The sequence below is a fragment of the Erpetoichthys calabaricus genome, chromosome 11 (genome assembly GCF_900747795.2).
Source record: "Erpetoichthys calabaricus chromosome 11, fErpCal1.3, whole genome shotgun sequence".
Classification (NCBI taxonomy): Eukaryota; Metazoa; Chordata; class Cladistia; order Polypteriformes; family Polypteridae; genus Erpetoichthys; species Erpetoichthys calabaricus.
Genome location: NC_041404.2, coordinates 143,580,579 through 143,603,720, shown reverse-complemented (window position 1 = coordinate 143,603,720; position 23,142 = coordinate 143,580,579). Strand labels below are relative to the sequence as shown.

Sequence of the window (23,142 nt, the reverse complement as noted above, 5' to 3'; positions counted from 1 at the left end):
TTCTCTAAAATGTCCAGCAGATTAAAGAACTTAATTGTTTGCAACATAGCCTTCCTCTCGCCTAATGACCTATTCTTTTCTTATCAGACATTAGTGCAAGCACTTCTAAAATTTAGGAATCCCAGAAAGCATTGCATAGTTAATTTAATGTTCCTGACATGACTTTAGTCGGCTTCTAAAGAAATGCACATAGGCCCAAAAGCCTTGCAATAATAATTAATAATAATAATAATAATAATACAATGTCTCTCACACTGCTGATGAATAGGAAATGCAAGGCATGGCCATAGCCATAGCGAAAGGTGCGTCAAACATACCTCTTAATCTCTCCTCTCCACTCATAGAGATGAAAATTGGATCGATAAAGTTTTACAGTTGAGGTGGACTATTTTCTTCAAGGTCCTAGTGCCTCTTAAATCCCTATACAGGTGGGTCTCGGGTTATGGCAAATCCACAGATATGAACAAGCACATAAAACATTTTTTCTTTTTAACTGCCTTTCAAAATAATTTTCATGTAACACCTTACAAAAAAAAAACAAACAAGCTTTGACACAGTTGAATACATACCAGTCGTCACTAACAGTGAGGAGTAGAATTGAATATTGCGGACTTTGTCACCATTTGGAGTCATTTTGTGTTTTTGTGCACATGCCATTACATGTAACCAGCAGCACACACAGCCTCACAGTAAACTGTCACAGGAAAGCAGCTCAACTGGCAGCTGGCTGATTAACTGAGCAGTACAAACCACTCCCTGGAATCTCCAGCGTCCCAGTTAGCACATCACATTTGTTCATCTCAGGAAGTACAACTGCTTGGGGGGTGAGGTGACACAGTAGGCAATCCCTCAGTAAAGACAGCACATGTCACTGACACCGAATGTAGCCGGTAATATGTGCGACCCAGCAATAAGCTCTCACACAGTAGGCAGCTGGATCCACAGCTGGCCATTTATCTGAGTCTGTGTGTACAAGTGAGTCCTGCAATGGACTGGCATGCTGTCCTGGGCAGGTCTCTGCTTTGTGCTCAATGCTGTCAGAACAGGCTCTCACCTCCACAACTCTGAAATGAATTATGTGGTCTTCAGAACGTTATGTTATATATATGAAAGAGAATCAGCCTCACCTTCTTGATATTTCTCTGAAACTCCTTGTGTCTCACAGGCAAGGACTGAAAGAGCTGCTGGATGGTGACAGTAGTGCCCTGCTGCCGGGGATGTGGCACTTTCTGTGTGATTCTTCCATTATGATCAAACACCAAACGTGTGCCCACTTGAGAAGACTGATGACAGGTCACAATGCTAAGGTCACTGAAATAAAAAATAAAGAGAGAGAGAGAGAGAGAGAGACTGAAAGTAAGCCTGTGTCTAAATCGGGTGTAACATATTTCCATTTTTTTTTTATTCTCACCAAGTTTTTAGCCAATGTTAATTCTGCTTTCTAATGGAAATTCTTTACTTAATTCAAATTCTTGCTTTTACTTGGAGGCATGGAACCAGAGATGAGGATTCTGACATTGACTGCCCTATACCATGTACTGTATTTGGCATCCCTCAGCCTCAGCAGTGGAATCAGATCTCATATCTGAAGCAGGTTCAACTGCAGACAATCCAACAGATTCCAACAGGGTGGAAAAACTTCCAACTTAGGGAGCAACGGGAGCATTGTGGTGGGGTTGAGCAAGGGTGCTTCAGGAGACTGTGAGGTGTCTGATTGGGTTGTAAGCTCGAGTTGCTTACATGGTGGCACCAAAGGTGCCAGCCAGATGGTAAAGGACTCAAAGACACCACAACCCGATCTCAGCATTTAACACTAGAAATGGCACTCAATGATCATTAGAGACAAAGCAGTCAGATGAGGTTATTAGGGGGTCCAATACGTCACAGGTGAGAAAGCAGAAAAAGGGAACGGTGACTTCTCAGGAATCAACCGAGGTTATTTCATTTGATTAGGACACTCCAGATACTAGTAAAATATTTAGTGTTTTCCAAAGTTCCTTAAGGATTTCTGCAGAATGGAGAGTTGTGACATCTGTAGTCCACCACCCATGGAAACCTACTGAATTGCGCCTTCAACACCATCCAACCTCTGCTCCTTAGGGACAAGCTGACAGAGATGGGAGTAGATTCATACCTGGTGGCATGGATCATGGACTATCTTACAAACAGACCTCAGTATGTGCGTCTCTGGAACTGCAGGTCTGACATTGTGGTCAGCAGCACAGGAGCACCGCAGGGGACTGTACTTTCTCCGGTCCTGTTCAGCCTATATACATCGGACTTCCAATACAACTCGGAGTCCTGCCATGTGCAAAAGTTCGCTGACGACACTGCTATCGTGGGCTGCATCAGGAGTGGGCAGGAGGAGAAGTATAGGAACCTCATCAAGGACTTTGTTAAATGGTGCAACTCAAACCACCTACACCTGAACACCAGCAAAACCAAGGAGCTGGTGGTGGATTTTAGGAGGCCCAGGCCCCTCATGGACCTCATGATCGTCAGAGGTGACTGTGTGCAGAGGGTGCAGACCTATAAATACCTGGGAGTGCAGCTGGATGATAAATTGGACTGGACTGCCAATACTGATTCTCTGTGTAAGAGAGGACAGAGCCGACTATACTTCCTTAGAAGGCTGACGTCCTTCAACATCTGCAATAAGATGCTGCAGATGTTCTACCAGACGGTTGTGGCGAGCGCCCTCTTCTACGCGGTGGTGTGCTGGGGAGGCAGCATTAAGAAGAAGGACGCCTCATGCCTGGACAAACTGATGAGGAAAGCAGGCTCTATTGTAGGCATGGAGCTGGACAGTTTGACCTCTGTGGCAGAGCGACGGGTGCTCAGCAGGCTCCTATCAATTATGGAGAATCCACTACATCCACTAAATAGTGTCATCTCCAGACAGAGGAGCAGTTTCAGTGACAGACTGCTGTCACTGTCCTGCTCCACTGACAGACTGAGAAGATCATTCCTCCCCCAAACTATGCGACTCTTCAATTCCACCAGAGGGGGTAAACGTTGAACATTATTCAAGTTATTGTCTGTTTTTTACCTGCATTTTTATTACTCTTTAATTTAATATTGTTTTTTGTATCAGTATGCTGCTGCTGGAGTGTGTGAATTTCTCCTTGGGATTAATAAAGTATCTATCTATCTATCTGAATTGAGAAATGGCTAATCAGCTTCCAAAAAGTAAAGACAACCCCCGTGTATTTATTTCTCAGACTGAAATTATCATTGCTTGCTATGACCCTATTAATGAAGATACGGATCAATTAATGACAGCTGTGATAGGAAAGGCATCTTGGGAAAATATTGAAAATTAGACTGCTACTAGTCAGGACCCTCCTGCCAGGGCAGAGCATCAACCACAGTACGAAGCCCACCACCCTCAACAAGATCCTATTAGGTATAGGTTTACATTAGAGAAGTGGGGGGAAAAAAGGGAAACTGCTAAAGTAGCTGCTTATCTACCAAAGTGTAACTGGCCAGCAATAAGAACAAAAAAGGATGAATCCATTTTTTTAATTTTGGGACAGATGTAAGGAGAATCCTTAGAAACATACTGACTTGAAGGTAAAGAAAAATTAGACACTTTTTATTCAAGTTTATTTAAATTGGCTACTTCCAAAAGTTACACATCTGATAAAATATCATGTGTATGATTGGCCAAGTGCCAGTGAACATAAAATAAAGAAAATGGCTGATCATTTTTATTTTCAAATTGAGGATAAAAAAAATAAAAGCCCGGGAAAAATTTTGGGGACATCCTAGGAAACATGGTTGGACAAATATGTGGCAATAGAAGGGGAAATAATGATTAAATATGACAAGGCACAAAAAGGAGGGAACTTTTACAGATAAATACTAGCAAAAGTAATCCTTGTAGTAATAATGGGAGGTTTTCTTTGTGGTAACGCTGATCATTGTAGGGATGAATGTCCAAAGAGGGGTAAATAGTCTTTTAGTGGAAGAACCCAGGGGACTGTAGGGTTATCAGGTCTTCACAGAAATGCAACACCCCCTCTACTGAAAGCTAACACCCAGGGACCCCCATTTCATTTCATTCCTTTCACTTCTGTAGAAGCAGCAAAATTGTTTGTGCTTACACGAGCTTGTATACCGAGTACTGATCAAACTGCCAATGTCTATATTTGATTCTCACTATGCATTTCAAGTTATTTGTGATCTTGATACACTTTGGGAAAAATTAGGGTTTTCGCTAAATTCATTAGGATCCCACATAAAGCACATCCTCCTTGTTAATAATCTTTTAACTTCTTTCTTCCTGTTTAGCGGTCATTAAAAATGCAGCACACACTGGTGCCTCCAATGATCTGCCTAAAGGAAATTATTATGCGAAACAAGTAGCCTCAGCACAGGATGGGCCTGTCATTCTAGCCCTTCAGATGACTCTACTGTCCATGATTTGCAACCATTCCAGGCTGCTGTGTCAAATGCTGAAAAACAGGGCTGTTTGAAATCTAATTACGCACAACGCCCAGGTGAACGGACTGTGGGTTGCGCCTGATGGCCACATGGTGCCACCATAGTCACTACTTCAGTGCTGAGCATTAACAGCACAGGTCCTCTCAAAGGTTTCAAAGAGACACATGGCTGCATTCATTAATCAGGTTTGGTTAGTGTTACGGTGTATAAAATCTACAAATTATTCTCTATATTTTTATTATTATATTTTGCTCAGTCCCAACAAGATTAATTCAAATGTAGGAGGCATTATAATAAAAAGGCATATCCTCTTCCCTTACACCTCAGTTTTATAACAGTTGTTCACAGCATAGTGCTAAACTGGTATTACAGCCTGGGAAAGGAAGATTGAGCCATGCCTCAGGCTATTGATTACTTTATGAATGGACATCTGGGACAACAATTTGGTTTACAGCCTGGGAAAGGAGGATATGAGACAGTATCAAAAAACTTTATTATCTGGGAAAAGATAGATGAAAGAGTTTGAGCAAAATTCATCCATCATATTGACAGCCAGCCAATCAGGTGCATGGAACATTCATGTGTTGTGAAATCACGGCATGAAACTTTATAATAAATATGCCTCATTTGAAAGCAATGAAGATGAGAAACAGCGACGACGGAAGAGCGACGTCAGAGAAGACAACAAAGACACGTATGACCAGTTTTCATCCGATTGTCAGTTAACAGCATTTTCATGAACGTCAATTGCTAAATCAAATGCTGCCCTGGGACATTCATCCTTGTCATCTCTACTTTTTTTCGTAAGCTTTTTCTAAAGACTATATATATTCAGACTTTCCTATCAGTACCTATTTTCTATTATTCTTTGTTCCAGTGGTATTATTATTATTCTTGTAATAAATACCATGCTGCTTTTAACTTTCTATGCTTTGTCTTAATGTCTATATTGTAGAGTGATTGAAACAATAAGTTAGATTTCTGTGAGCACCTGGTGCAGCCGGAGATTTGCCATTACAGTACCTCTGTGCTGCGAGGTTTATTAGGCTGAGAGTGAGAGCTCCACTCAATAGTAGGGAACAGTACGTAAAGAAGGTATTCTTGGATGATAAATGGCCGATAGTCAAGAGTGCTGAGTTTTTGTATTTTTAAATGTATTCTTGTAGACCAAAAGTAATATTTAGGTCTGAGATATCATTAAAACATTGTATGTTGTTCGTGTCGATAATAAATAAGTCTCTTGAAGTGCCGAGTGACGGGCTGTGTTATTCCTAAAGCACTTGTGTGGTTTAAAGTTCAGAGTGTGTGTGCCATTCATGGAGCACTGTTGTGATTAGGGTCTGTGTGTATGCGTATAGCTATGTATGTGTGTGTTCATCTTAAAGTGAACAGTAGACCAACCCGATAACGAACTTGACGAGTACACTTACATTTGAGGGAAAACAGGTAAAGGGTAAGTAGAGGGAAATACTACGATAATACAGTTAACTCCAGGGTTCCCAGTCCTAGCTCAACACTACTATGGCCATTGTGCAGGGCGTCTGCAAGACAATGTAAATAAAATATACGCCTGTGACTGCAGCAGCAGCAAATCACATTTCACAGAACCCTTTAGTACATGTGCCAAATGGCTTTAATCGAAATGAAAAAACAGACAGGGTTAAAGTATGAGCTGGTGTTTGTGGATAGGTTTTCTAACAGGGTGGAGATGGGAGCATGTAGAATGGCAGACTCTGCAGTGGTTATAAAGTTCTTTCTGAAGGAAAAAACTCCATGGCTTGGATTAACATTCATACTGGCCAGTGGCCGAGGATTTCCTTTTGTAATAACTAGGGGACCCCCTGCTCACTTCGCTCGACCCACTCAAAAACCCATAGGCATTCTGCACGCCAGCCACTTCAATTCTCTGCCACCCGCATTGCTTTGAACATTTAAAAGCCTATACATCCGCTGTCATTTTGTCTCACGGGATGTTAAGGTGTCTCTGAGAAAATCATGTCTCGTCTCCTTCCAAGATTTTTTTTTTATAATAGAGAGATGTTATTAAGGACTTGCCTAAGGAACTTCAAACTAAGCAAATTCTGCATTACAGATGCATTCTGCTGGACTAGTGAAATGCAAAAATGGAATCATCAAGAATGAACATGGAAAACTGTGTGCAGAGACAGGTGTAAAGTGGCTAGAAGCTGTTCCGAGACCCTTTAATGGCCACAAAGAGTACCCCAAAAAGAAAATTAGGACTTTCTCCTTATGAAACTTTACTGGGTCAGGATGGTGTGACAATCAGCTTCAGAGCCACTCACTGCCAAGCAAATGGATATTTATTTCATGACTGAGCAAATGCATAACTACTTCAATACTTTCACAAAAATCGTGAGGCCTGCTCATTCACAGGTGAACGCCATCCTTCCAGAACCTCCTCAAGAGGCTTGCGATCCTAATTCACAGGGTGATTATTCTGTCCTTGAATGTTTTCCAAAGAAACAGTTCTTGAGTTCCAAGGGATCAAGTAATCCTGACCACACTCAAACTTGTCAGTCTGGCAGCATGGGCTCATAAGTCTCATTGTCATGTAGTTCCTGAGGCACTGAGCACTCCGAGGATTTGCTTTTACCTATCACCACTCTACCCACCCCATATTTTGATCTGCTTGCCCCCCAACAATCCTCATGACATTAAGTAAGTCGTCCTCACAGACCAGAAGAAAAACATGTCAGAGAAAAGATGTTTTTTTTCTTATTGCAAGTTTGGTACACCTTACTGTCATTGGTTAAAGCTGACTAAAGTCATGTCAAGAGAGCTACATTAAGTATGCAGTGTTTTATAGGATTTCTCATTGTTAAGAGTGCTTGCATAGATGTCTGCTAAGAAGAGTGTAGTACATTAGGTGAAATCTAGGCTAGGATATAAAGAAGACGGTTCCTCATTTTACTGGACTGTTACTGAGTAATGTTTCTGCTGCAGGTATTTTAGAAAAGGTAAAGAAAACTCTACCCAAAAATGACATTAGTAGTGAAAAAAAAAACATTTTATTCAGCCATCACTACAAACCACAAGAATTAATTACCATACAAAATAATGTTTATCTGGTGTTATTTGGTGCATTTTCTTATATCCTGCTTAAGTAATGTCATAAAATAAAGTGTCTTTGATTAATCAATGCTTATCAACATGTCATGGCTCCTTCATGCCTTTCTCCAATAAAGCGGTTATACTGAATGCCTTCATATTGGTTCTGTTCTTTAAGAAAGATGATCTGACTCCGCAGGACGTAATAATCTCTGTATTATATAAAAAAAATCCCGAAACCAGATTTTATTCAAGACATTTTTTCAAGTCCCGCCCTCCTTTCAACCATATTCAACCACGCACACGGTCCTCTCACCTCTCATTCAAGTGAATGCTTTTGTCAGACACAGTTCCTGCTCTCTCAGCTCTTATAAATTTTTAAGTTTTCCTCACTTTAAATTCCCAATAAAAGATGACTTGTTATGTACAAATCTTACTGAAGAATTTCATCCCGAAGGGTTATCAACAGAAAAAATGAGTACACGGGTAATCCTAGCACCGAGAAACAATGGTGTCAAATGAATGAACACAAAAAATCTCGATCAGCTACATGGCAAATTGGTTAAATGCGTATCAATAGACTGCACTATATAAATGTAACGAATTATTATTATTATTATGCTCAAACAGTTGAGGGTGATCGTGTGGAAGATGAAAACATCAACTTACAATATCCCGTAGAATATCTACAACCGCTAACACCATCCAGTCTTCCACCGGCTGAATTACTGTTGAAAGAAGGATGTATCCAAAGAAAGGTAATGTAGTACCATCTTCCGCAGATAACAGACAACATAGGAGATCTTGATATGCCATTCATATTAAAACGTTAACAGTTTCCAGTTAGAATAGCTTCTGCAAAGACATTTAACATATCTCAGAGCCAAACATTTGAAAAAGTCGTTTTATTTATTAGAGAGAAAGAAACGAAATTCAATCACGGGCAGTTATATGTTGCATTGTCACGATGAAAATCCAAACACAGAATCAAAATTCAATGCGATAGTGTCGAATCTAAAATAGTTCTATTACGCTTATGTAACAATTCCCATGAAAATAAAAATCTGTTTAAATTGTACATCCGCTTCCCTATACGCGAGCAACAGAACTGCAAACAGGCTAGCGTGTAGTGCAGGCCCGGTGGTTGGGAGCAAAGCCCCCTAGTTAAACATATATAAACGAAAGACCTGTGTGTGCGAGTATGGAGCATTCTGCTCTGCATACGCTCAACCACAGCCACTAGATGGTGCGCGCATGCATGCAATTTTACTTTTTTTTTTTTTTTGGATCTTGCACGCCCCTCATTATGAAAGACATGTGTGCAGCAAACACCGCCATGCAACAAGGATGTTGTGCTAAATACACAGATGAAGAGGCACAACGTCAAAAGGAAGCACATCGCTGTGACTCAACAATTTGCAAATGAAATACCTCAGCAAAGGCGGGCAAGGCTTGAAGTTTTCACTACAAACATTGTCTATCTGGAGGTATTTTCTCGAGATAAAGATTAACAGGACTCATATGCCAGCGCTATGGCTAAGAAAGCCAGTGGGGCAGCAAGCACAGGTGGGTCCACATCCTCTGCCCTTGGTAATTCTTAAGAGTTAGCCGACACCTCTGCAAGTTCACAAATAAAGTAAAACTGCTAGGGAGTCTCTGGGTTGTTTTTTGTTCCAAAGTCCACACACAGATAGTTAATTTTAAATGGCATTTTATATAGCATGGTGCCAGATAGGTCATCAATTGACACATACATAACAAACAGTGACAGGAATTGAACATGGACAGAAAATACAACTCTATCAGAGCAGCGTCTTTAAAAAAGCAACTAAAAGACAATAAACATCCATCCATTATCCAACCCACTATATCCTAACTACAGGGTCATGGGGTCTGCTGGAGCCAATCCCAGCCAACACAGGGAGCAAGGCAGGAAACAAACCCCGGGCAGGGCACCAGCCCACCACAGGGTAACATGCAAACTCCACGCAGGGAGGACCCGGGAAGCGAACCCGGGTCTCCTTACTGCGAGGCAGCAGCGCTACCCACTGCGCCACCGTGGGAGATACCATAAACAATAAATTGAAAAAAAAATATTATATTTAAAAAACAATATTCCAAAAGCCCAAAATTTTTTAACATTACATCTTTGCCTGAAGAAGAGGCCTGTGTTGCCTCAAAAGCTTGCATATTGTAATCTTTTTAGTGAGCCAATAAAAGGGGTCATTTTACTCGACTTCTCACTACATTCATTTTTTTTTTTTTTTGTTAAATTTTGTTGATTTTATTGTCATCATTCCATATAAATAGATCAATTTTTACAAACAATAGGATTGAAAACAAATCAACCCCACCCCTGAGAAAGAGAGCATGGCCAATGGAGTAAAACTTAAAGCTAGTAAAAATAAATAAATTGATGAGATTAATAGGCAGAAAAAGATAAATGGTGAAGAAAATGAAATGGGAAGAGAATCTACATCCTCGATGCTTTAAGAGCTTATCCTCTTTAATAAAATCCCTGTGTGAGTCCAGGTGTCCGTGTGTGTGTGTCTTCTGGTGAAGTGCGCGTGCGCGGGGCACGGTGCGATGCGTGATATTACTGTCAGAGAAAGTTAGAGGCGTTTTACGGAAATACAAACCAGTATTACTGCGAGAGGAAATTAAAGGTACACAATACAGTGATGCATATTACAGCCACTTACAAGCCAGTATTATTATCAGAGGAGATTAAAGGCATATTACGGACGCGCACGCCTGTATTACCACCAGAGAAAATTAAAGGTATATTACAGACGTACAAGCCAGCAGACGTACAAGACAGTATTACTGTCACAGCCCACGAAGAACGGTCCGCTCAGCAAGTAAACATCAACAAAAGAAAGGCTGAAAGAAAGAAAAATACGACCAACAAATAGAATGAGGTCAAAGTCCCTTGCCATTTAATACAGACTGTTCCTACTAATGTTTATGCACTACTGTTCTAGCGCCCGTTATTGTAACAGGCTAAATGACTAGTTCTAAAATATTATTGATTAGATCCTGCCAGGTTTGGAAAAAGTTCTGCACAGATCCTCTAAGTGAGAATTTGATTTTTTTCAATTTCAAACATCAGTTACCCACTGACTTATAAGAGGAGAGTTAGGATTCTTCCAGTTTAGCACAATAAATCTGCGTGCCAATAATGTAGTAAAGTCAATCACAGTTTGTTTGTCCTTCTCCACTTTAAGCCCATCTGGAAGAACACCAAACACAGCTGTTAATGGGTTAAGAGGGATTGGGACCCCAAGGCTGTCTGAAAGGCACTTAAAACTTTTTGTCCAGAATGATGTTAATTTGGCGCAGGCCCAAAACATGTGACCCAGTGAGGCTGGAACTTGATTGCAGCGTTCGCAGGTTGGATCTTGCCCTGGAAACATTTTGGACAGTTATAAACAAGACAGATGTGCTGAATATATAATTTTGAGTAGAATAATTGTATGATCTGCGCATATGGAGCTCAAGTGAATTCTTTGCATTACTACTTTCCACTCCTTTTCTGATAAGTTGAGTGAGCGATCCTTTTCCCATTGTCCTCTTGGATCTTTGAAAGGGAGGGACTATAAAATAATTTTATATATTGCAGAAAAGTCCTCGAAACTCAGCAATATTTTTTCCAGCATAGAGGAAGGTGGGAGATACAGGTTCTGTTTAACAAAGTTTCTAATTTGAAGATAGTGAAAGAAATGTGTTGCTAGAAAGTTACATTTGGAATCTAATTGTTCATAGGATGCAAAGATGTTGTCTGTATAAAGATCTCTAAGTAATTTAATCCCAAATGTTTTCCAGATATTAAAAACTGCATATGTTTGCGAGGGTTGAAAAAGGTGGTTCTCATGCAGATGTGCCACAGATAACAGATTCTCCATCTTAAAAAGCTTGAGTGAAGCACAATTGGGTTATTACTATATCGGCGATAACTTGCATTTATAGGGGCACAAAGCAGGGAATATAAAGAAGTGCTGCAGGATTTTATTTCTATTGCGGACCAAGCCTGTGTATGTTCATCTACAGTGGTGTGAAAAACTATTTGCCCCCTTCCTGATTTCTTATTCTTTTGCATGTTTGTCACACAAATATAACACAAGTAAACACAAAATGCAGTTTGTAAATGGTGGTTTTTATTATTTAGGGAGAAAAAAAAAATCCAAACCTACATGGCCCTGTGTGAAAAAGTAATTGCCCCCTGAACCTAATAACTGGTTGGGCCACCCTTAGCAGCAATAACTGCAATCAAGCGTTTGCGATAACTTGCAATGAGTCTTTTACAGCGCTCTGGAGGAATTTTGGTCCACTCATCTTTGCAAAATTGTTGTAATTCAGCTTTATTTGAGGGTTTTCTAGCATGAACCGCCTTTTTAAGGTCATGCCATAGCATCTCAATTGGATTCAGGTCAGGACTTTGACTAGGCCACTCCAAAGTCTTCATTTTGTTTTTCTTCAGCCATTCAGAGGTGGATTTGCTGGTGTGTTTTGGGTCATTGTCCTGTTGCAGCACCCAAGATCGCTTCAGCTTGAGTTGACGAACAGATGGCCGGACATTCTCCTTCAGGATTTTTTGGTAGACAGTAGAATTCATGGTTCCATCTATCACAGCAAGCCTTCCAGGTCCTGAAGCAGCAAAACAACCCCAGACCATCACACTACCACCACCATATTTTACTGTTGGTATGATGTTCTTTTCTGAAATGCTGTGTTCCTTTTACGCCAGATGTAACGGGACATTTTCCTTCCAAAAAGTTCAACTTTTGACTCATCAGTCCACAAGGTATTTTCCCAAAAGTCTTGGCAATCATTGAGATGTTTCTTAGCAAAATTGAGACGAGCCCTAATGTTCTTTTTGCTTAACAGTGGTTTGCGTCTTGGAAATCTGCCATGCAGGCCGTTTTTGCCCAATCTCTTTCTTATGGTGGAGTCGTGAACACTGACCTTAATTGAGGCAAGTGAGGCCTGCAGTTCTTTAGACGTTGTCCTGGGGTCTTTTGCGACCTCTTGGATGAGTCGTCTCTGCGCTCTTGGGGTAATTTTGGTTGGCCGGCCACTCCTGGGAAGGTTCACCACTGTTCCATGTTTTTGCCATTTGTGGATAATGGCTCTCACTGTGGTTCGCTGGAGTCCCAAAGCTTTAGAAATGGCTTTATAACCTTTACCAGACTGATAGATCTCAATTACTTCTGTTCTCATTTGTTCCTGAATTTCTTTGGATCTTGGCATGATGTCTAGCTTTTGAGGTGCTTTTGGTCTACTTCTCTGTGTCAGGCAGCTCCTATTTAAGTGATTTCTTGATTGAAACAGGTGTGGCAGTAATCAGGCCTGGGGGTGGCTACGGAAATTGAACTCAGGTGTGATACACCACAGTTAGGTTATTTTTTAACAAGGGGGCAATTACTTTTTCACACAGGGCCATGTAGGTTTGGATTTTTTTTCTCCCTAAATAATAAAAACCATCATTTAAAAACTGCATTTTGTGTTTACTTGTGTTATATTTGACTAATGGTTAAATGTGTTTGATGATCAGAAACATTTTGTGTGACAAACATGCAAAAGAATAAGAAATCAGGAAGGGGGCAAATAGTTTTTCACACCACTGTATTTGTGTCCAGGTTTTAATAGCTTGTGTGTTTGCTGCCCAGTAATAAAACTGAAAGTTAGGTAGAGCCATGCCACCTTCTGCCTCAGGTCTTTGTAGGGTCGCTCTTTGAATACGTGGATTTTTTAAGTTCCAAATAAATGAGGTTATGGTTGAATCTAATTGCTTAAAAAATGATTTATTGATGTATATTGCAATGTTTTGAAATAAAGAGAAGCTTGGGAAGTATATTCATCTTAACAACGTTAATTCTTCCGGCTAGAGTGAGATGAAGGGTTGACCTGTGGTATAGTGGGAACGTGGCTTCAAAAAAAAAAAAAGGGCCAGGTTTTAAATCCGTATAGCCGTGTCGTTCTCCGTGGACGCAATTGCACGACCGCGGGGAGTTAATGAGATAGCTGGAGCGAGTCACACCTGCACGTGTGGGTGCGATCGCTCTCGATTGCCTCATTGGCTTCCTGCGGTGTGTGATTAAGGCGCTGCGCACACGGAGGCATGCAGGGGTGTATATATACGGGTCGACACCAGAGAAAGGGGAGATATAAATGGAAGGATGTAGAGATAGATCGAGGTGAAGAAAAAGGAGGTTAATGGACAGGAAAGCGCAGTCTTAGCTAGAGGATCTGGCCACCTGAAAAGAGGAAGCCGAACGAGCTGGGGCCCCGCAAAGGTGTGTTAGTCGGTGGCGCTCTGGGGGTTCGAGTGAGTGGGGTGAGTAAGGCAGGTGTCCTCCTGAGGGATCTGAGGAGCAACTGCTGGAGCGCAAATGAAGTGAGGAGAGACGACCTCGGACGGTCTGGCAGTGACGTCCGTAAGGAGGCCAAGACGGAGGTTGGTTGAAGGAGCTCGTGGCTGTAGGGTGAGCCGGGGAGAAAGAGAGACGGAGGTGGGCCAGAGAGTAAAGTGAGAGTGAGACTGCATTTTAACTACTGCATTTTTTAACCTCATATTTTAAAGGATTTATTTATTTGATTTTTATCCCCACTGGACTCTTGTTTTGATGGATTTATTTATCGAACCTGATGCACTGCACTTTGGACACTATTGACTCGTTTTGTTGGTTTTAATAAAAGCACTTATGCACTTTTTGGAAATATCCCCTGGCTTCATTTGAGATTTGTCCTCATATGTCAGCTCATCTCAGTGACATTACCGATGGTGTTGGGTTCAGGGCTCCCATAAGAACGTTGGGAGCATGGAGAGAACCCGCATCGTCACATGACCATCTATGCAAGTCTTGCTTCTCACTACATTCATAATGGCTTACACGGTACAACACTCTAGTACTACAGACATACAAGACACTTTAATGTGACTAAAAATCATGACACTATAGTAGTATTGTCAGGTGTACAGAGCACAATGAAATTCTTACTTTCATTTTCAACAAACATGCCACTCTCTGCCGCCAAGACAAACAAGGGTGTATTATTAAAATACACAACTTCATTTTACTACATAAGAAGGTAAACACTATAGAGCTGTGTCAGGAGATTAGTTAGAAACCTACTAGGGAGTGGCAGGATGCATTTCTAAAGAGAGACTCAGAAGTAATTACTCCAAGGACACAGAGCTACGGAGAAGACCATGGCAGGCTTCTATCTGACTGAGTAAAGACCTCCAGCACAGAGTTCTGTCACTGTACACATGTCTATTATGGCAGCCAGGCTACATGAGAATGGCTCTTTAAGAATATCTGGGCTTGGGCTGCAAGATGACTTAATTGACACAGCTCTAGTAGGGTGGCTCTGGGGCTTGCAGGCGGTGTTCCTAGCTCTGGAAATGACCCCTGCCAGGGACTTAAATGTTCCTTCTTGACTGACCTCCTGTTAACTTGAATAAGGAAGGCAAGTCAAGGTGAGGGTTCAGCTGGCAGGAGGAATTGAGGCTGGAGGAACTGAGAAAGAGGAATGTAGATAGTATGATACCGAGTTAGGAAATGGCCCAAAACTGAGCCAAGCACACCACCTAATAGACAGGGTGAAAAATGGATTTTGTGCATAATTTTTTATGCATAATTTATTTATAATATACTTTGAACCCTCTGGTGTGCATTTTAAACCGGAAAATGACTTCAAAGCTCCAGCCTGTAGCTTTCGTGTCGATCTTTTGCACAGAGTTTTCTGAAAGTATTCATAGTATTTCAGCAAAAAAAAGCATGTATTTTGCATTTTCTGAGAATGCACCTGAATACCAGACGTGTCGATTATGCAACACGACTTACATGAGAATATTTTTTTTCTTTCACACTGTATGCCGTTGGACAGGACTGGTCAATATAACAGTTCATCCATCCATCATCTAACCCGCTGAATGCGAACACAGGGTCACGGGGGTCTGCTGGAGCCAATCCCAGCCAACACAGGGCACAAGGCAGGAACCAATCCCGGGCAGGGTGCCAACCCACCGCAGGACACACACAAACACACCCACACACCAAGCACACACTAGGGCCAATTTAGAATCGCCAATCCACCTAACCTGCATGTCTTTGGACTGTGGGAGGAAACCCACGCAGACACGGGGAGAACATGCAAACTCCACGCAGGGAGGACCCGGGAAGCGAACCCAGGTCCCCAGGTCTCCCAACTGCGAGGCAGCAGCGCTACCCACTGCGCCACCGTGCCGCCCAATAACAGTTCACTATTTTATAAAATGTTTCTCTCTCATTCTGTATTAAAACATGAGAGTAGCAGATTTTCTCGGCCACCACTACAAAATACATAAGGTAAGTAAAAAAAATGAAATCATTTTTGGGTGAAGTATTTGTTTAAATCCAAAGCCTCTAGGCTAGTTGACAAGAAAAGACCAGTACCTCAATGCACAAAGTGAGCTGAGTGCCTCTCCTCTAAACCCAAACGTCTCAACGTGAATAAGGTCAGAAAACTCCTGCAGCTTAGACGTGTGATGCTTCAGAGCTAAGGAAGATAAAACAAGAATTAAAGAAAAAGTTATAAAGGATCCTGAAATATTTATCATATTAATATCTGCAGTTAAGAACTGCTGATTGTGATCTCTTCAAGAATTTACTCACTTAAGCCTTCAAAATTATCCTCATGCACACCACTTCCATTGTCTGAGACCTCAATAAGTTCAACACCATAGTCTTTCAGTTTAATTTCTGAAAAAAAAGAAAATGAAATGATGTCCACCTTTGATAAGCCATTTGGAATCTTGATCAATCATATTCTTGAATTACAAACAAGGCAAAAAGAAGTGTGAGGTCTCGTAAAGGCCCCACAAAGCTGGCAAGGACTTTCATTAGCCTGTCCAGATATTGTCTCACTGGAGGCCCAAACTCCACAAGCAGGCTTCATCCTGCACAGGTCTAAAATGGGACCCTGGCCTTTCCTAAACTATACAAAAATTCCTTTTTAGGCGAGAGGAACCGTAAAGCACCTGGCTAGATAACACAAGCCACAACTTGCATCTTTACAACAGTTATTATGGAAAAAATAAATCAATGAAAGTATCAAAAAAGGTAAAAAAAAAAAAAAAAATACAGGCTGAAAAGGATGTGCCGAAAAATCCAACAAACAAAACCCAAAGACAGACACGAAAGTCAGAAACAGGAAAACAAAGAAGAGCAATCGTCACAGATATTCCAACAAACTCAAACGGGCCACTGCTGAGACCGTGTCTCTCAACTCACTATAAACACTGAGGGCGGGCGGGAGGTCTCAGCAGTAGTGACATCAGGGTGTCACCACCACTTGTTGTTGGATCCACAAATTCAAGGAATGGAGAAACATTTAAAGATACGATATAGTGAGAAATCAAGTAAAATGACACCTTTTATTAGATAGATTGATAGATAGATACTTTATTAATCCCAAGGGGAAATTTACATACTCCAGCAGCAGCATACTGATAAATAAAATATTAAATTAAACAGTGATAACAATGCAGGTATACTGACAGACAATATCTTTGTATTGTAACGGCCGACCCCTGACCCAGCCGGCAACTACACCTCCAAGACCTGTGGCCTGGATAAATTACTGAGCCGAATCTAAATAACAAGCCGTACCTCTAACAAATGAAAATTTTCCCCACAATCGACGGTTTAATCAAGCACGCAAAAAACAGATGATATGTAAAAATAGGTAATAAATTATATTAAATGAGCAAAAAAAAGAAAAAAAAAAAAGCACAATATATATATATATATATATATATATATATATATATATCCCTCCACCAAAGCAACAACACCATATATACGGTATATATACACACACACAATAAACCCTCCCTTGCCCTTGTAACATATAACAAACAACACAAATAACAAAAACTGAATGAGATACGGAACTGTATGGTCGTGAACTTGAGTCTGAATATATAATTGTCCTGAAATGCAGCTGACTGGTTAACCGATACGTGGAGTGTTTGTATTTCCCGGAACAAAATGGAGTAGCCTCACCGTGAATCCTCGGCGCGTGGCGGATGATGAAGTCTGACCCCGGGGTCTCTCGTGATGAGGGTATTGAAGTAAGTCCGGCAAATTGAAAAACAAACCGGAGGAAAATGCACAATGTGGAATACAGCAGGTACAGATGGCTGTGGTCGTGAAAATGAAGACTCCTTCTCTCCTCTCCTTCCTCCTTTTCTGTTCCCTCCTGATTGCTTAAATAGCCCTGTGATGGATGTAATTGATTAATAGCAAACAGGTGTTTTCCAGGATTGAGGTTGCGGTCTCCTCACATTATCCGTCCCCCTTTACAGGGACGACATTCACTGACACACAAACAGCAAACAGGACGATGGAAACAAGACGCACATGGTACTAACACTGACAACACTATTACTACTATGTAGCCCCGCTACAGTATAATGTTAACGTTTACCCCCCCGGGTGGATTTGAAGAGTCACATAGTGTGGTGGAGGAACGATCTCCTCAGTCTGTCAGTGGAGCAGGACGGTGACAGCAGTCTGTGGCTGAAGCTGCTCCTCTGTCTGGAGATGATCCTGTTCCGTGGATGCAGTGGATTCTCCATGATTGACAGGAGTCTGCTCAGTGCCCGTCACTCTGCCACAGATGTCAAACTGTCCAGCTCCATGCCTACAATACAGCCTGCCTCCCTCACCAGTTTGTCCAGGCAAGAAGAAGAGGCCTCAAAAGCTTGCATATTGTAATCTATTTAGTTAGCCAATAAAAGGTGTCATTTTGCTTGACTTCTCACTACATCCATAAAAGTGAACATGTTACAATGCCCTAGTACTAAAGTTACACTATATAAGTACTAAACAATAAATAAACATAACAATAAAAATAATGGATGGAGTGGTGGTCCTGAGGCTAGGGATCTGCGCCAGTTTGAATCCTGTAAACAGTGCATGCTCCCAACCACCTCCAGTAAAAACAGAAAATACATGAATAATGTGATGAGTACTTCAAAAACAACAAAAAAAGGAAAATAAATACAAGCCATGGATAAAAACAACAGTCACATACTTCCTACATCATAAGTTATGCTAAGATGCAACACTACCAGTTCATTTCTCAAGAAAAAGTGAAAGATTAATCCCAGTTATCAAAGCGAAAAGTTAATTTTTTTGGCAATTTCAAAAAAAAAAAGTAAACACAGCCACAAGCTAACAGCTGACAATTCCCGATTCAGAATTTTCAAATTCCCATCGTTCCCCAGCCAGGACACAGATAACTACAATAAGCAGGGAGGAAAATCAGAAAAAACATACAAACCAATATTTGTAGCTCCAGCATCAATGCTGTTCTCCACCAGTTCTTTGACAGCTGTAGCCAAGCTCAGGACCACCTGTCCAGAGCAGATCTGATGCACTGATTGACGGTCAATGGGTTTGATGACCTGGGCTGGGCCCACCACCCTGGAAAAAGGATATTCAAACATAAATCACTGCTCATTTTCTAAAACATATTTCACATATTTAGGGATGGAGGAAGCTGGTGTGTGGACTCACAACAGCACTAGCTGGTAAACAGGAATAAATCCTAAACCGGATCCACATTGGGTCAACCAATCCAACTAAAAGCATATCTTTGGTTTAATTCAGGGAAACCATCGGAAAACAGAGAGAAAAAAAACAACTAGAAATAAAATCAGGGTGCAACAACTGAGACCAAGTGATACCACCTGCTAAACCATCAACTGACAATTCTTCATCCATCCATCGATTTTCCAGACATGGCTCCTGTAATTGCTAGGATAGGCTCACCTGTCCTGCGATTTTGCCTTTAGTTCGATCGTCACATAACCGGGCGTCTTTCAAAATTTCAAGGAGGATCACAAACTCCCCAATGTTACAATTTCTTGCTTCTACACTGCAGTACTGTAATGTCATCACAATATATCGGGCTAGCACTACAGTGATATGTGACAGATAGTAGGCCCCTCCAGTTAAATGTAACACCTTTCTGTTCATGGCGCTATTTTTTTGAAGCATTGCTGAGCACAACCTAAGAAATCGTTTCATTTCATGAACTGGAAAACTCCTTTCTACAGTGCAGGGTTGACGCATTCAGCGGGGCGCTGATTAACTCCACATCCTCGCGAATCTGAAGTGGATGAAGCGGCGACGTGCTGACAGTTAAGTGGAATATAAATACAAAACTCACGTGTCCGCCTCCATCGGAGCTAACACATGTGCAACTTCTCCTACAGTGGCACGTCGAATCGGCTTCGCGGCACCGGCAGATACAACGTCAACATGAAGAACGTTGTGCCTGCCCCGTTTGAAAAGATCTGTTTGCAAAATTTTCCGCCAACAGGAGTCTGTCTCCAAGTGCGCCTGCGCAAGAAAAGCAAGCCCGGCATGTTGCTTTCTGGGAAATGCAGTCAAATCAACAATAGTAAAATATAGGGCAGCGCTATTCAACTACAAATTCAGTTGGGCAAAATTTTTTCAAACCAAGAAATTTGGCAGGGCCAGACGTTTACAGCTGCCGGAAAGCAGCATGTAGAATTAAATTTTAAACCAACACAAATTAATGTATTGAAAAACAAGTACTGTTTATTAATTGTTTCCCTGACACAGGCATATCAAAAAGTGCATAAAAAACAATAACAAGGCTAAAACTGAACAGAATGTGAGGTAGTAGCAATACTTTTCTTCCACTTTTGAAATAAAAAAATAAACATTTTGTTCATATCTGACCTAGACACATCTCAAAGTGCATAAAAAGTCTTCCTTAGAAGACTGGCGTCCTTCAAAATCTGCAATAAGATTGCTGCAGATGTTCTATCAGACGGTTGTGGCGAGCGCCCTCTTCTACGCGGTGGTGTGCTGGGGAGACAGCATTAAGAAGAAGGACGCCTCACGCCTGGACAAACTGGTGAGGAAGGCAGGCTCTGTTGTAGGCACGGAGCTGGACAGTTTGACATCTGTGGCAGAGCGACGGGCGCTGAGCAGACTCCTGTCAATCATGGAGAATCCACTGAACAGGATCATCTCCAGACAGAGGAGCAGCTTCAGCGACAGACTGCTGTCACCGTCCTGCTGCACTGACAGACTGAGGAGATCGTTCCTCCGCCACACTATGTGACTCTTCAATTCCACCCGGGGGGGTAAACGTTAACATTATTCAAAGTTATTGTCTGTTTTTACCTACATTTTTATTACTCTTTGATTTAATATTATTTTTTGTATCAGTATGCTGCTGGAGTATGTGAATTTCCCCTTGGGATTAATAGAGTATCTATCTATCTATCTATCTATCTATCTATCTATCTATCTATCTATCTATCTATCTATCTATCTATCTATCTATCTATTAGATAGCACCTTCACTCTATCTATCTATCTATCTATCTATCTATCTATCTATCTATCTATCTATCTATCTATCTATCTATCTATCTATCTATCTATCTAAAAAGAAAATAGTTCACAGTATTAGTGATACCATTTGTTTCCCTTTTGAAATAAAATAAATATTTTGGTCATATATGACCCAGGCACATCACAAAATACATTTAACACAATAATAAAGAACCATCAATGCTATCAAAGCTATCAGTGTACAAACCCATACCAAGTGATAACAGTGACTAACACACATGAGTCCAACGTCTACTGCACACTGAGGGACCGCTAATTCGTTTTAAAGCGCCACATTTGGGATTAGCGGTGGCTTTTTTTGCATGCAAAAAGGTGGCAGCATGCATACGTTGAATTTGGATCAAGTTTGACTTATTGTGAAGGTATATAGAGGCCAGGAGTCCTAGTACCACATGTTTTGTTTATTTGGTGAAAAAACATTATGTTTAAAATTTGAACACCGACAAATCATCAAGTATAATAATAACCAGTAATAGCGCACTGCATGATAACGTGCAGTGAATACACTTGACTGGAGCATTCACAGTTCTCCTCCTCTTTCTCTGTACGTTTATCATTTGTTTGCTCAGAGGTTGATGCGCTTGCTGCTTCCTGAGCAGATCTTTTCTTCTCCACCCTAGCAGCCCACTTCTTCTCTTCTTTCTGTCGTCATCTTTTCATGTTACAACTGATTAAGTCAGTGTTTGTGTTACAATTACTTAGTACGTTTTCTTTAATTTTTCACTTAAGCTGGCACTTAAGTCTTCAATCTGCCTCAAGAATGATTTAAGATATGAAGAGGTAGAGGAAGTGACGGCGAAGGTGGTAGGGATGAGAACGGCACCCATACACATGTGCTGCATGGCCACCCTGCTGGCCACTGCTGAGAGTTGATTCTACAATAAAATAAAATAAAAATAAAAAGAGGAATAACCTTGGAGGTCAATCATCACCCTGAACGCAGATAGTAGACGTCATGTAGTATATGTGTACCAAATTTCAGGTCAATAGGTCAAATGGTTTGTGAGCTACAGGTGATTTAAAATCCTGGACAGACAAACTGACAGCCACAGTAGCGTATTATATATAAAGATTCTTTGTATTTATATAGCGCTTGACTCACTACTCAAAAAGCTTTGAAAATTTCAGGCATGGAAGACCCAGGATGCAAACCCAATGTTTCCTTACTGCAAGGCAGCAGCGCTACCATTACTCCACCTCTATAGGCGCATTGTACTGCCTAATATTGTGCTTAATAGGTTAAAATTACAAACATAAAATTTCCAAAACTGAAGAATATTAACCATAGGATAATAACGAGCACTACATTATACAAAAAGTTACGCAGTCCCGCAAACCAATCAGTGCTTAAATTAACCGAGTATTAAAGTAGTACTAGGGTGTTGTACCGTGTTAGCCATTATGAATGTAGAGAAAAGCCAAGCAAAATGACACCTTTTATTGTTTAACTAAAAAGATTACAATATGCAGGCAAGATGAAGAAGGGGCCTGAGTTGCCTCGAAAGCTTGCATATTGTAATTTTTTTATTTAGCCAATAAAAGTTGTTATTTTGCTTGGCTTTTCTCCGAGTATTAAAGAAAATTCCAAACTTTTTGCACGCTTTCATCAAATACAATCTTCCTAATTCGTTCTTTGCTGTGAGTGTCAATGGCTGATCGTCGTCCTCATAACAGCCATGAATCTGCATGTGAGTCGGGAGCCAACCAATCGTATGAAGAGAAGTGTGGAGGCGGTGCTTGTCAGTAATAAGGCTCTCATTGGAGTAACAGATTCATTTGCAAAAACCCACGTTCACACTCACCTGATGAAACTGGAATATAACTAAGACCTGGCACACAATTGATTATGGAAACATTTAAGATGAATTTGCTGCCACAATCAGCTGTCACGGCTGAGGTACCATCACAAAAAAAAAAGTAAAATCACAGTATTATAGACTACTACAGTACCACCACTTCCAGACACACAACAACGCATTGCATTGTGGGTTGACTATTGCTAGGCTACTCAAAGTATTACATTCATGGTCTGTACTACTGTAGGAATTTATGAAGGCTCGCAAAATGTGTTTTTCTCTCTTTTTCTCTGTGTTTCTGACAGGATCATGGGCTGGACCAGTGGGCCACTCGGAGGGTTCATTTTATTACTGGAGTTCATCTCATAGTGGATGTTAGAAGG

At 41.0% G+C, this 23,142-nt stretch overlaps 2 protein-coding genes across 2 annotated transcripts in view; one reads left to right on the top strand and one right to left on the bottom strand.

Annotated features, from left to right (window-relative positions):
- Window positions 1-4,045, top strand: part of LOC114661087 (parvalbumin, thymic CPV3-like) — a 171,767-nt gene extending 167,722 nt beyond the window's left edge. The window contains exon 6 of the transcript XR_007936221.1: window positions 4,034-4,045. The gene's annotated coding sequence lies outside the window, so the exon portion shown is untranslated. The remainder of the gene's footprint in view (window positions 1-4,033) is intronic.
- Window positions 1-19,030, bottom strand: part of pms2 (PMS1 homolog 2, mismatch repair system component) — a 36,182-nt gene extending 17,152 nt beyond the window's left edge. The window contains exons 1-4 of the mRNA XM_028814203.2: window positions 18,850-19,030; window positions 16,176-16,262; window positions 15,957-16,059; window positions 1,128-1,311 (exon numbers count right to left, since the gene is read on the bottom strand). Coding sequence (XP_028670036.2) covers window positions 1,128-1,311; window positions 15,957-16,059; window positions 16,176-16,262; window positions 18,850-19,015 — 540 coding nt within the window. The 5' untranslated portion in view covers window positions 19,016-19,030. The remainder of the gene's footprint in view (window positions 1-1,127; window positions 1,312-15,956; window positions 16,060-16,175; window positions 16,263-18,849) is intronic.
- Window positions 19,031-23,142: the final 4,112 nt, after the last annotated feature.